This window comes from Ochotona princeps, chromosome 16, assembly GCF_030435755.1.
Source record: "Ochotona princeps isolate mOchPri1 chromosome 16, mOchPri1.hap1, whole genome shotgun sequence".
NCBI classification, from domain to species: domain Eukaryota; kingdom Metazoa; phylum Chordata; class Mammalia; order Lagomorpha; family Ochotonidae; genus Ochotona; species Ochotona princeps.
Window position 1 is genome coordinate 7,072,557 of NC_080847.1, and position 13,617 is coordinate 7,086,173.

Consider the following 13,617-nt stretch of genomic DNA (forward strand, 5'->3'; position numbering starts at 1 on the left):
TCTTGAAGTCTGACACCTCACAGCCCTTGAGCTCATTCCCCCTCCTCCCCTTGCACCCTACATTCTGTGTCCATCATCATCACCACACACCAAGGCTGCATGCCACAGCACTGCAAGTTGTCGCTTTTACTCCCTGGTCATGCAGACACGATCAGGTTAATGTTAAAAGCCCCCATCCCCTTCCTCACCTCAAACCTGGTACCAATTTCCCTTCATGTCTTTTGCCTACTTCTGGACACTTGTGGTTCAGTTATTCTGTTCTACCCTCTAGTCCTCAAATATGCCTTTGAAAATTTCTCAACTCCTTGCTCTTATTTTTTTTTAATTTTTTAAAAGATTTAATTAATTTACTTGAGAGGAAGAAAGAGATCTTTCATCCTCTGGATCATACCCCAAAAGGCCTCAGCTGGGATGGGTGGACACCGTGAGCCCGGAGCTTCTTCCAGGTCTCCCACAGGGCGCAGGGTCCCAAGGCCTTGGGCCATCCTTTGCTGCTTCACTAGGCCTTTGGCTGGGAGCTGGATTGGAAGAGGAACAGTCAGGACTCAAACTGGCACCCAAATGGGATGCCAGGGTCACCAGCGGAGGGTTAGCATGCTACACCACGGTGCCAGTCCCACCTACTTCCTCTATACAAGTGTTTCCTATAGCAAGAGCAGCTTTTGGAATGTTCACTTTGATCACTGTCCTTCCCTCATCCAAAGCGCTGACAAGAATTATTTCCTGCTGTGACTAGCCCTTCTTCCCATTCCCAGAGTTGTATGTGAAGCTGTGGATTTGAGTTTAGATTCCAGTTTTTGTTGCTGGCCTGTGTTTGAATGTACCAGAACACCCTTGTTAACCATGAGATTTTGCTAGTAGATACGGGAACATCCTTTAGTGCAGTGACCTCCTAAAAAATGTCAACGACACCGTGATGGGCTTCTTTACTTCGTAAATTCAGGTTTGGCTGTGCGGTGTCTTCCTAACCTGGGGCCCGGCTCCCATGCGTTAACTTCCTGCTGAGAAACAAGATAAAACACAGTGCAGCCTCTCCGAGCCAGAATTTTTCTCTCAGGAAATCCTTGCACTTGTAAATTTATGTTCCTGTATCTCTTTGATAACCTTGGGGACTTTACATCACGGAAATGAAAACCTTTGAGATGTGTGAGTTTTCGAATCAGCACTTCACAGAATGTTTGGATGGAGGGACAGGAAGAAGAAAAATTGCTGCCTGACACGCATATTAGTTGCTACAAAGCAAAACGAATTTACGAGAACAGCCTTGAAATTGGAGGGAAGCCCCTAAAGGGTTTCTAGCGCTAAAGGGATGATCACTTGAAAAGCATCCCACTTGATGGAAGGCAGCCTGCTGGCTGGGCTAGTTAGGAACATGGATGCCAATGGCTGAGGTCTGGCTTGACCTTGGCGCGTCCTGGCTCCATCGCCCACACCCTGTGTGAGCTTGGGTGAGTGTCTACGCTCCGCAGTGCGTCAGTCTTGTCACAGTATCTGTGTATAATGGTAAATTTTGCCTCCGGGAGCAGTTACAAGGGCAGGTGAGATAGTCCACATCTTTTTGCAGGATGAAGTAAGTGTGTGATATATTTTGGCCATTAAAATTATTTTTAATCATGATTATCTATTTTATCATCATCAATACATGATGTTTGAATAGTTCCTTTATCTAGTCAGTATGCTTTCTCTATTGAGGGAAACTGGATGTCTTTGAGCATTTCTTGAACTGACAAAAAACTGCACTGATAACACATGACATGTCGATTTGAAGCAGGGATACACGGGAATAGCTAAATCGAACCAGACACATACACCTTACCTCACGTATCCATCCCCCTGAAGCTGTTTTTGAAGGCTGGTGTATTTCAGCTTCGATTTTCCCCGTGGGATCTTTTGTGTCTCATGTAGAAATGTTTACCACGTTTTCATTTCCCTTTTTCAGTCCCCCATCCTTGGCAATTCTCACTCAGAGGTGCTGCTTGTCCAACAGGTATTCCTCGCACAGTGAATGATGCCAGACAAAGTTATGCTATGCTGAATACTTTATTATTTTTTGTAAACATAATTTGCTTTATAGGCACAATAGAACAAAAGCTCTAAAGCCACAAATACATTAGACAATGTTTCAGTTCACCCCAACAAAGCTGAAATGACAAGAAGCCTTCCCAGTCCTTTTAAGGCAAACTGAGACGTTCTTCGCACTTCCGTGAGGAAAGCCACCATGAGGCAGGAAAGAAGGTGCTTCCCGTGGGGGGACATGAAATGACCTGTTTCCACCTTGCTTCTCCCCGTCCCTCACCAAGGCAGACACTGACCCTGCAGACCAAACTCCAGCTTTCTCGTTCCACGTTGTGAGAGGGTCAGGGTTGGCTTGTCTGCTTACCCCCTGGCATGACGCCTGTCTGCTGAAGCAGACCAGGGAGAACGACTCCCCACGTTTACACTGTGCACCTCCCGGGCTTATGTTTTCACTCCCTGGAGGAGAGAATGCAAGGGTGATGGTGTCCCCCCCCTGCAGCCCAGCACCCTAGCAATGTCCCCGGATGTCTCTTTATGAAAAACTCTCCTTTGGCACAGATGTGGGAGAAACACAACCAATAATACAGCATTTGGCAAAGCTGCTGGGGAGGATAAACAGCCCTGCTCTCTCTGGGGGTCTGGCACTGGAATGGCAGGGGTCCTGGGGTAGAGGAGAGAGGGTGTTGTTGGTGGGTTTCAGTTCCGAGGCTGTCTCGTGCCTCCCCTCCCAGAGGGCAGCACCCTTTGCTGTTCTTGTATGTTACTTGGACATCACAATGAGGAGAAACTCCCTTTAGATAAATATTTGGCATAAATCAGTCATCATCACAAGCTTACAGAGGAGAAAGGAACATGATGAATGAGGTGCTGTTGGCTACAAAAGGGTCTGAGAACCAAACAGGTGATTGTTGAATACATTCATTCCCATCTCCCGGGGCAAGAGGTGGTGGCTTCACCCTAAAGCTTGTTGGAGGAGAAATTAGGCAATGCAGGAGCCCCCTCGCATCTTCTGGAATGCAGAGAGATCTGGGATACTCATTGCATGGGCTCATAGTGTCTCCAACTGTGTTTGTGAGTGGTGGAGGTAAGCTTGGAACGGCTTGCAAGGAGGGCAACAGGAGTCCCCTTTGTAGACACTTTAAGCCTGGCCAGATAGGGCAGGGCATTTCTTAACGGTCCAGGAGCTGGGCAATTGAACAAGAGTTTGCAGTCTAGTAACCTGGCCCCTGATTTCCAAGGTGCGGGGACCCTGGGTGGCTGCAGGTGGTAGTATCTATCAGAGGGAAGGACAAGCACGTTTGCACATTTGTCACTGGACAGCATCCCTTTATGTCACAAGAGTTTGTACGCTGTCGGAATACACTTTGGTAATAAAACTCACTGTTTTTTTCTTCCCAAGTCAGCGTTCAAGGGAGCTCTTTTGGTGGTGGTGGGGAAGGGGCATGTGTACTAAAGATGGGTTTTAGTGCCGGGGCTTGCGAGATAGCATAACTGGTGATACTGACGACAAGTGCACAGCGCAGGAGGACCTCAGGAGTGCCACGTAGTCCCACCTGGGGTGGGTTTTCTTAAAACATGAACATTCACCAGGGGGATTCTGCTCACGAGACATGGTTCCCAAGGAGAAATCTCTGTGGCTGGTCCTGAAACGCACTCCCTTCGGCCTATCTGCCACCCTGAACAACCCACGCCCTCCTCTCTGTGCTTGAAAGTGAAAGCCAGGGAAAGAATCAAGCACCACAGGGACAGGGGAGAAGGACTCCGACCTCTGATGGTGACATGAGGAAACCGCCTCACACAGAGAGCTGGGCACTGCCTGGACAGCTGCAGAACGTATGGAAACATCTCCTAGCCTAACCCTCTTCTGCTGGCCAAATTGGCAAGTGTGCCCATCAGAGGCACGAGTGGCCGACAGCTGAGAGCGTCACTGGCCTGAACAGCTCCAGGCCCTGGACGGAACTTCGTGACCACACCTTCCTACACACACTCCTCTTTGCCCTTCTCTGCCCCCGCAGACTTGTAAATGACTTTGCAAGACTGTTCTAGAACTGTCAAGAAGGACCTAAAGATGGGTGGCCTTGAGAAGAGGGGAGAAGAGAATGTAACACGCAGATTGAGGCAGGACGTAATACTGCATGGAATGGGGTTGGCACTTAATTTCAAAAACAACAGTGAACAACAGCTTTTTAGCTCAGCTGACTGCAGACAAACACGACACACACTGGACTAGAGCATCAATTCACCGAGCACGGAAGAGCTTTCTCAGCCAGGTCCTCTTCCTCCCCCAGCCTTTCTCGTTCTCCTGCCTGAGTCCCAGGCTACTGGATGAAGGGCGTCCGCTCCTTGTTCTCACTGTCGCCCTCGTGGTCTTCCTCCTCCTCCCCTGCCTCGCTGGTCTCTGTGCTGTCGTTGGCCATCTGTAATCCAACAGGACTCGTCAGAGCACCACCCACCCCGCCTGCACCTGCCCTGAGCACCTGACTTGGACAGTTGTCATTCCCAGAGGACAAAGGGCCTCAATGGACCCGCTTCAGTCCCCTTCGCTAGCACCTGCTGAGCAGGACAGGGAGCAGTGGAATCCTCTAGAAGCCGGGCCTTGTGCCGCCGGCTTCTTCCCGTTGGGTGCCAGCTCCAGGACTGCTCTGGGTTCATCCCGGATGTGGGATGCTCTTACATTGTGTGCTGATACGCTCACAGTTGTCCTCAACCTGGTACTTGTTCTCACTCTGGCTTTCCTTCAAGTCCATCAGATGGATCATGTTCCCTATTGCACAAAAGCTCCAAAGATCCATTCCTTACTGTCTTTTTGTTTTATTAGGTGCCAGGGATATGCTGGGGCAGGCCCTGAGGTGGTGGCAAAAGGGTTCTCTTAGGTGCCGTTCTGATGAAAATCCCTCCCTCCGCCCACCACAAGGACCCAGCAGGCTCCGTCCAGGAGTGTCTCAGGGGAGGAAGTCAGTGCCAGCTATTTTGCTCAAAAGCAGTAAGCTGCCAAGGACAGCTCCAGTGCCCATCTCTGTCCTCATGGTGCTGAAACAGACTTGGTCCCGTGTCTAAAGGCCGGATCTCGGGAGCAGAGGACACCCAGCACCCTGCCCCCTCTCCTCCCTAGCCTCATACTCTCATCTGCCCTCACGGAGTCCTGGCACCTAGTAGACCATATCCATATGGTTGCTGGCCACACAACACTGGAAAACACCCTCTTGTTAAACTGTCCTTCATCAAGTGGACCGGGTAGCCTGCCTCTGGCTAAACAAGCCGGAGAAAGGTTTGCAGTGACGCACACGTCAGTCTGAAGTAAGCAGGACATCTCTGCTCAGGAGTGCTGCAGCTGCAAGAGCCATGCACATGAGCTAAGAAAGCCGAGACTCTCCGTGTTAAGCCTTACCTAGGCCTTGGGTATCATTCTCACTGACCTAAGGGAACATCCCCACCTCCAAGTCACACGCAGGACGTCACAGCTGGATAGCAAAGTAACTTGTCCCTGCTAGAACCCGGGGTTCAGAGCTGGGCTGGGAACCCAGGCAGTGAGGCAGTCTTGCATGGACACCTCAGTGGAATCACAGGAGGCAGCCGGCATCATTCATGCGGCATACGTGCCACCATTCATGGCAGCACATGCATATGAGGCTGCCAGACGTCACCAGGAAATCCTCCCACCTGGGGCAGCCAAGTGCCAGCACCTGTAACAGGCAGGTCTAGTTCTGCTGTGCTCTGCTGAAGACACTGTCAGCAAGCATCTGCTGGTCCTCCTTGGCGCTGACCTCCAGGACTGACAGCCCCTGTCATCTGCAAAGTCCTTGGAGCCTGTCTCCTCCTGTCTCACCGGGGCCCTCGCTGACTGAAGGGGCTCCTGTGACTTCACTCACCAGTGGCGTCGGGGTCTTTTCCACATCCAGAATCAGCTTGCCGATGTTCCCTCGGTCATGGATCCGCTGCATGGCCTCCTTCACCTGCGAGACAAGGGCAGAAGCAACGGGCAGGCTGGTTAGGCCAGGTGACCAGCGGGAGGTGGGGGTAGCCTGAATGCACACCGTCACGTGTCCGCCAGAGGGCGCTGCGACCCAAGGCGAGAGTGGCTAAGCTGGTAGATTAGGTCCCGCAGGCGCCGCTCACACCCCTTGGTTCAGTGCCAGCCAGTGAGAGGCAGGGAGGGTGGCCGTCTGGGGTCCCGACGATCGCCTGCTGCGAGGTGGCAGGCCCTTGTCAGTCAGACTGAATTTCACCCAGAGTCAGGGACAGGGCTGCAGAGCCCGTGGTGAAAACAAGGACTCCCAGCAGATCTAGCCTATGTAATTTCTCCTAAAACCTCCATTTAAAAAATAACTTTTATTCATTTACCCGGTCTGCGAATATTCGATGTTGCTTCTAGGCTGGATGTCAGGATTTTTAAAAATCCATGAGGAAGGCACAATGCCCACCTTAGTGAGAGAACCCCAACCTGTGGCTGATGGGCAGCATTTGCCAAGGGCAACCTCACTGGAGAGAGTTAGAGCATGTTTCTGTTCTAACTGCCCTCCTGGGGGCTTCATTCCGAAGGCTTAGTTCTTCAGTGGTAGCAGAAACAGAAAAACCACACAGAAGATACACAATCTTAGTAGTCCTTGGAGCCATTCCTACTGGAGGGTCAGGCCACCAGTGTGTCTGTGTGTCTGCTCTGTGGAGATGCTATACAACTGTGCAAAGATGTAAAGCTGGAGACGGCCAGTCATACAGAGCACACAGCATGCTCACGCGCCTGCGGTCCTGCCGCATGAGAAAACTAAGCCATGCATGTTTCTAGCAACATCTCTCTAAAAGCATGGGTTTCCTGCCAGAATTAGGAAGGGAAACGGCCGTAGGATAAAACATCCTATAGGGGAAATGGATACCTTTAGACTCCAAGCACCCAAGTACCTTATTTGGGAACATGCCATAAACTCCAGTATTTGAAATAAATTAGATGCATCGGACATATTTTTATTTATTTCTTTATCTTACTGTAATCGGGCACTGGCTAGAACCCAGCTCTGCCTTGAAGATAGATAGCAATAGCAGCTGCCAGTGCTAGCACACAGCCCAGCCGGTCCCTTTTCTCTGTGCAGTGACAGTGGTGAGAAGGGTTTCTACCCTCCGACCTTACGGCTGCTACTGTGGTCATCCATGGCCGTGCATGTCCCCGGACCTGAATCGTTTACGTAAAAATGACACAGTACGCACAGATGTATGGCTTCAGCAAGTTCCTGGAACTCGTACATGTTCTTCCAAGTCCGCTTGTCTGTTTTCTATTTTGGAAGACCCCTCAATTTGTATCCAAACTGCCTACATCTTCCTGTAGGCTTTTAGTCATGTTCAGCTTACTTGTAACACCTTGCTAGGGCATAGCTCCTGTGTAAATGATTGCTGTATAGTACGGTGTAGGGAACCCCGACAAGCAAAACCGCTGCCATGCTCAGTGCAGATGCAAATCGTGTTTATGAACATTTAAAAATATTTATTTATTTCTATTAGAAAGACAGATATACAGAGAGGAGAAGAGACAGAGAGGAAGATCTTCCTTCTGATGGTTCACTCCCCAAGTGGCTGCAATAGCCAGAGCTGAGCCAATCTGAAGCCAGGAACTTCTTTCCAGGTCTCCCACACGGGTGCAGGATCCCAAGGCCCTGGGCCATCCTCAACTGCTTTCCCGGGTCACAAGCAGGGAGCTAGATGGGAAGCGGTGCCACTGGAATTAGAAGTGGCACCCATATGGGAACCCGGCGCATGCAAGTCGAGGACTTTAGCCACTAGGCTACCACGCTGGGCCCTGTGAACATTTTAATGGGCAGTTGTTTGAAAGTACGGATACAGGGCCCGCAGATGCAGAAGGCAGACTGAAAATCCTCCGTGCATGGCAGGTGGTGTCTGTGGTGGCTCTCAGTGGGTGCAGTCCCCTCTCCCTGGGTGGAGGCTACACCTAGGGACTTGGAACCACTCAAACACAGCTCAAGGGATGGACAGGCAGCCATCACTCCCAAGAGCAGGTTCTTAAAGATGGCAACCTTCATCTTCCTCTGACTTGTTTTGTGTCCTCCCTTGAAGGATGCAGGCAGTTGTGTGAGTTGCTCCATGGAGAGGCCACAGGGCTCGACTCTGAGGGCAGTCTCGAGCCAACCAGAAGTGACAGCATCAGCTTGGAAGCCTCGAGGCACGCAACTTGGTAACCACTGCAGACAAACTCTTTTAAAGCCATACCTTTTCATTTTCTCTAGAGATTTATCTTGAAAGATCAGAGTGACAGAGAAACAGAAAGAATCTTCATACTGCTGCTTCCAACTGGCCGCAACAGCCAGGCCAAAGCCAGAAGCCTGGAACTCCATTTGGGTCTCCCAGGGAGGTGACAAGGGGCCAAGCGCTTGGGCCATCACCTGCCACCTTTCCAGGAAGCTGTATTAGGAGTAAAGCAGCCTGGGATTTGTAAGCTACACATGGTGGAGCGAGCCAGTGGATAGAAGATCTTTCTGTTGCTCTGCCTTTCAAATAAATATATACAAATTAAAACAAAAACACACATGGGACTTCAGAGATGTGATCATCACACCCATGCCCCCCCCCACAAGAATGATAAATGTCTAAGAATGACTGACACTTATTACATGTTGAAATAACATTTTAAGCAGGACAGGCAGGAGACTGTAACAGGCCTGGCAACAGGAGAGTCAGGGCTGAGGAGCAAGATGGCCCCTGATGCTGGATATAGTCATTACGGTAAAACCAGACAAGTGCTGGGGACGGTGCTCCAAGGGACACCCCATTTCCAGCCTTCCAGAACCCCTGTCTCTGTGAATAGGACACAGTGAACAAAGATTCTTATGCTCCAATGCACTCTCAAGGTTAAAGACAGCATCCCAATTAAGAATTTATTGAAAAACGTTTCAGTTTGTATTACCGGGCTCTTTTTAATGCAGAATTCTTGACTTGCTTAGTTAGTCCCCATCAGTTAGAGCTGATATTGTGCCACTGATAGCTGCTCTAAGCAAAGTCTGTGGACTTCCAAGATCGCAGCACGACCTACAGGGACATTTTAACTGGTTCACAGCGTGTTAGTTGAGGAGCAGCAGTTAGAATATTGTTAATCTCCACCAGCTGAGAAACTAGGAAATTCTGGAAGACTCAGTCAGGCTGAGGGCTGCAATCTTGAGGGGTTCCAGTTATTCTCAGGGAGTGCTCCCTTCATCCATTCTCTGGCCCTCTCCGTTTATTTCCCTGTTAACTACACCAGCGGGGCCTCTTGTCCCCTGGCATTCAGCTGTGTGTCACTCCCGTGAGCTCCTGGCAGGAGGCCAGGGGCAGGAGGCCAGGGGCAGGAGGAGGGAGAGCTCAAGGGTTCCCTCTGTCATTCCTGTCTGAGGCTCAAGTCCTGCCCCTTCACCATGACAGTGCCTGTTCCTGCTGGCCGGTGCCCTCACCACCACCTCCGCCATTAGCGTCTGCACGTCTCAACATCCCTGCTGTTTCTGGAAACCTCCTAGCCAATGCTCCTCTTATTGGCATGTTTGCAAAGCCCTACCAAAGTGTGCTGCTTATTTCCTGGAGGAAATTGATACATACATACAAATGCATTTCATTCAGCAAACATATTGAGCCTATGTTTGGCATTGCAAGAAGATGATGAGAAAACAAAATAAGGAAAAGATCCCTATACTTCTGTCTCACGGAGACCCAGACTTCATGAAACAGGGACTCGACCACTTGGTAATCATTTCTGTGGTGCTGTGAGAATGTGGCTGGGGCTTTGATCTTGCTAAGAAGACCAAGGAGAGCGTCTCTGAAGAAATAGGTTGGGATGGAAGGGGTGAAGAGAACTGAGCCTCGTTGAAGGAGGGAGAGGTCATGCCAACCAGAGGGAGCGGAATCCAAAGGAGAAATTTAAAAAGGCCAGTGGCCTTGGGATCGAAGAGCAGAAGTGAATGTGGAGCAGGGTGCTGCGCAGGTGGGCTGGGGCCTCGCTGCTGCCGTCTGAGTCTGCGAGCTGTGGTCGCCCACACTGGCTCGTAGCAAGCAGGACACCCTTCAAACTCCTTCCTGCTCCTACGTGAGTGCTTGGCACGTACCTTGGGGTTTGCAATGCTCAGTCTTTGTTTGGGGTCTTGTTAAATGCTTCATAATATTCAATTTCCTTTTGAACAGTGTGAAAGGCACAAAGTCATTAGGATACAAATGATACCACTTAATAACTGTAGCACTTGGCTTGTGCCGTGAATAGCAATAAGCCTCACCACCTAAAATAGGAAAAAGTAAAGATAGATAATTCCACAGATCACTGTGCCTATTAGATGATAAATTAAAAGCTTTGAGAAAGAAGAAATGAGTAACACTTTAATTAAGATGTACATTGAACAAAGTCATCTGTGGAATATTACTCATTAACAACGTCCATCTTTGGGAAGGATCGATGATGACTTAAAATATAAAATTAGTGTTTAGCACATTTGGAGTAGGTGTCTGGCATAATGAAAAAGACAACATTTGAAATGCCAGCATTTAAGTACTGGGATACTTCAATTCCTGGTCCTTTTCCAATCCAGCTTACCACTGATGCAAATGCTTGGAAGGCAGTAGGTGATGGTTCAAGTAGCTCAGTACTCTAGTTGACAGTGGGAGAGTTTTATAGACAGAGACACTTTTAATGTTTATTTTTAGTTTGAAAAGCAGGGATATCTTCCATCTGCTACTCCACTTCCCAAATGCCCACAACCGCTTGGACTGGGACAGGCCAAGGCTGGGAGCCGAAGACATAGTTAGACACGCCGTGGGGCTCAAGCCACCACCTGCTGCTTCCCAGGATGCATCTTGGTAGGGAGCTATATTCCAGTATGGGATACGGGCACCACAAACACTGGTTTACCTAATGCATGACAATGCCTGCCCCTACAGCTTAGATCATTTGATTCTTAATCATTCAGTGAAATCATCCATTTAGAGAGTGAGGCTGTTTCTCCTTGGAAGATCCCAATTCCTTCGTAATGAGGTAGCTGCCTTATTTCCCAATGACATGGATCTTATTTATCCACAGATAAGCATGGCATCCCTTGATGCCTGAATGTTCGTCTGGAACTGGTCAAATAAATGTAAGAACATGTCGAAAAGGATTATAGCTGTAAGGAATGCTAACATACATCAAAGCCTTGAAAGTTCTTCCATGGGCAGTCATCACTGAAAGGGACAAAAACACATACCTTAAGACGTTGTGGGAAGTACAATTGAGAAGGCTTGCAGACCAAGGGCTGGTTTGCATGGATTTCAGGCATCTTGGTACTTAAGGGAATTAAGATACGTTGGTCATGTCATCCAGACAAACGCTAAGTTTAGAATGGCTAGCATGCAAAACTAAGGGTGTGCAACAGAGACTGAGCACGGTGGACGTGAGTGTGAGAAGCAATGAGAATGCCTCTGTAGAGAGCTGGCTCTCCCCTACTTTGACCAAAGAGGATCTCTGTTGGATCCTCCCACTCACAGAGGATGAATGGGAAGTGGTGAAGGCTCTCCAACTAAGAATGCAGTAGTAAAAGAGTCACACGCACCCGTGGGTGAGAGGAGAAGGTGAGAGTCTAACCTCAAACCCAGTAAATACAAAGGACAAAGCAGAGGTGGTGACTCCATGGGATGCTGGAGGAGGCTGCCCACTAGCATCCCAGCAGATGCTGCCACGATGCACCTGGCAGACATGCTCTCATTTCTTTGCATCAGCCCTATAAGTTAAGTGGGAGTCTGTCAGGCCGTCAATCAGGGGTACATACAAATATTCCGCCCCTCTTCTGCTGGCACCTCTGTTCTCTTAGAGGGGAGCTGGGAAGAGAATGAGGCTTAGGAACACCAAGAGAAGAGGAGTAGGAAGAGGACAGGCTTCAACCCCAGCTGGGTCCAACCACAGAGCGTGACGCACTGCTGGTAGGTGTGAGGTGAGATACAAATAGGAGAGAGTGACAAAGTGGGAGAGAGGAAGGAAGGCTCTGTGTGTGTGTGTGTGTGTGTGTGTGTGTGTGTGTGTGTGTGTGTAGCATGGCAGGGGCTTGCGAGGGAACTGTATAGAACGTTGTTTCCTCTGCACTTGTGTGTGCACCTGCCTCTCTTGTTCATGGGTCATGACACTCCATTCGGTCCTAAAGGGTCTCTGTATTTGGGTTCAGATAATTCCTTGCTGGGAGAGTGGCAGCATCCTTGGCTTCCGCCCACTGGCCAGTTGTGCATCCCAGCTGTAATGAACAGAAATGTTTCCAGGGATTGCCAACAAAATCCTTGCAGGCAAAATTGATCCCCATCGAGAAGGATGATTTTATGAGAATTGTTTTTTCCATCTCCCTCCCTCTTCTTGGCCAAGGGACTCTACAGGGCAGGCACCTGCCTCAGCTCAGTGCACATAACACCTCGGCTAGGGCCTTAACCCAGGAGGTTTGCTTCTGCTTTCTGCTCAATCCTGGGAGGAATGTGCAGGGCACAGCTCAGAGATGCTCAGCAACAGAAGTGCACAGTTTGGCCTCTGACTTCAAGAGAGTGAGGCTACCCTCCAGCACCTGCCATAGTAAGTGAGGACTGGGCAGAGGCAGAAGCTGAGAGCAGGGAGTTCCATCCAGGCCTCCTGCATGGGTGGCAGGATTCCAAATACTTGAGTTGTTACTCTTCCTCCTAGGAGCTGGACTCAGTCCAGGATCCAAATCCAGGACTGGAACTCAGGCTCTCTGACATGGAATGCAGGTGTCCTCACTGGTAGGCAAATGCCTGCCTCATATGTGCTGTTTTTAACATGTGACAGGTTGCTCTCATTCTAGACTATTATGTTGACAGTGGGGGTCATGGGAGAAACAAGAAAAGAACCCCCCTGTTTGGCTAAGATGCTCCTGAGAGAGCTGAACTGTATTTACCATTTTATATGCAACAGGGCACTGTTGGCATCTAGGAAAGCAGTGAGCCACAGTGCTTCATGGCAGGGCAAAAGTGAAGTCATCGCATCTCAGCACTGGTTCTGCCCAAGCATCCCATGACTTCAGTTCTGCTCGGTGCATGAAGCCACTTTCAGGATATTGTTTTCCTGTTAATTAAATCCACCCACCATCTCTCTGTGGCCCCTTAAGTGACCAAGCCGCTGAGCTGTATTTGCTGATGGCAGGAGGAGCTGATCTCTCTGGCACTCGGGTCACAGGACGTGCGTGACAAGTTGGAATCATCAGGTCAGCAGAGTCACCCAGAGCCTGGGGCATCTTGAGTCAGATCTCACTCGGATATGACTAGAAATCTCACAAGCAGTTGCATGCTGCGGTTGAGCAGCTGATCCTGTCTCATTAGAATAGCAGAATCTGATGTGAACCAACGGCCAGCACCCACATCCTTGACTTGAGAAATGCAAATCAGTGCTCCGCCAAGTGGAGCGCACATCTAGAAACACAAGCCACACTTGACTATAACTACAACCAAGTAAATAGTTATTTGCATATGAATGAGGGCCCAGATATAATGCCGTGAACAATTTATACCCAGTCCACAGCAAAGCCAAGCAGGCTTTATCTTAGAATAAACACAAGCACACACTAACATTGGGCAATTATTTTCACCTCTCAGGACTGATGTTCCAAAGTGCCATAGACT

At 49.5% G+C, this 13,617-nt stretch overlaps 1 protein-coding gene across 1 annotated transcript in view; it reads right to left on the reverse strand.

The window, feature by feature from the left end:
* Positions 1–3,555: 3,555 nt before the first annotated feature.
* Positions 3,556–13,617, reverse strand: part of VAT1L (vesicle amine transport 1 like) — a 128,116-nt gene continuing 118,054 nt past the window's right edge. Inside the window, exons 8-9 of the mRNA XM_004584044.4 lie at positions 5,886–5,969; positions 3,556–4,433 (exon numbers count right to left, since the gene is read on the reverse strand). Of these exons, the coding sequence (XP_004584101.1) occupies positions 4,335–4,433; positions 5,886–5,969 (183 nt within the window). The 3' untranslated portion in view covers positions 3,556–4,334. The remainder of the gene's footprint in view (positions 4,434–5,885; positions 5,970–13,617) is intronic.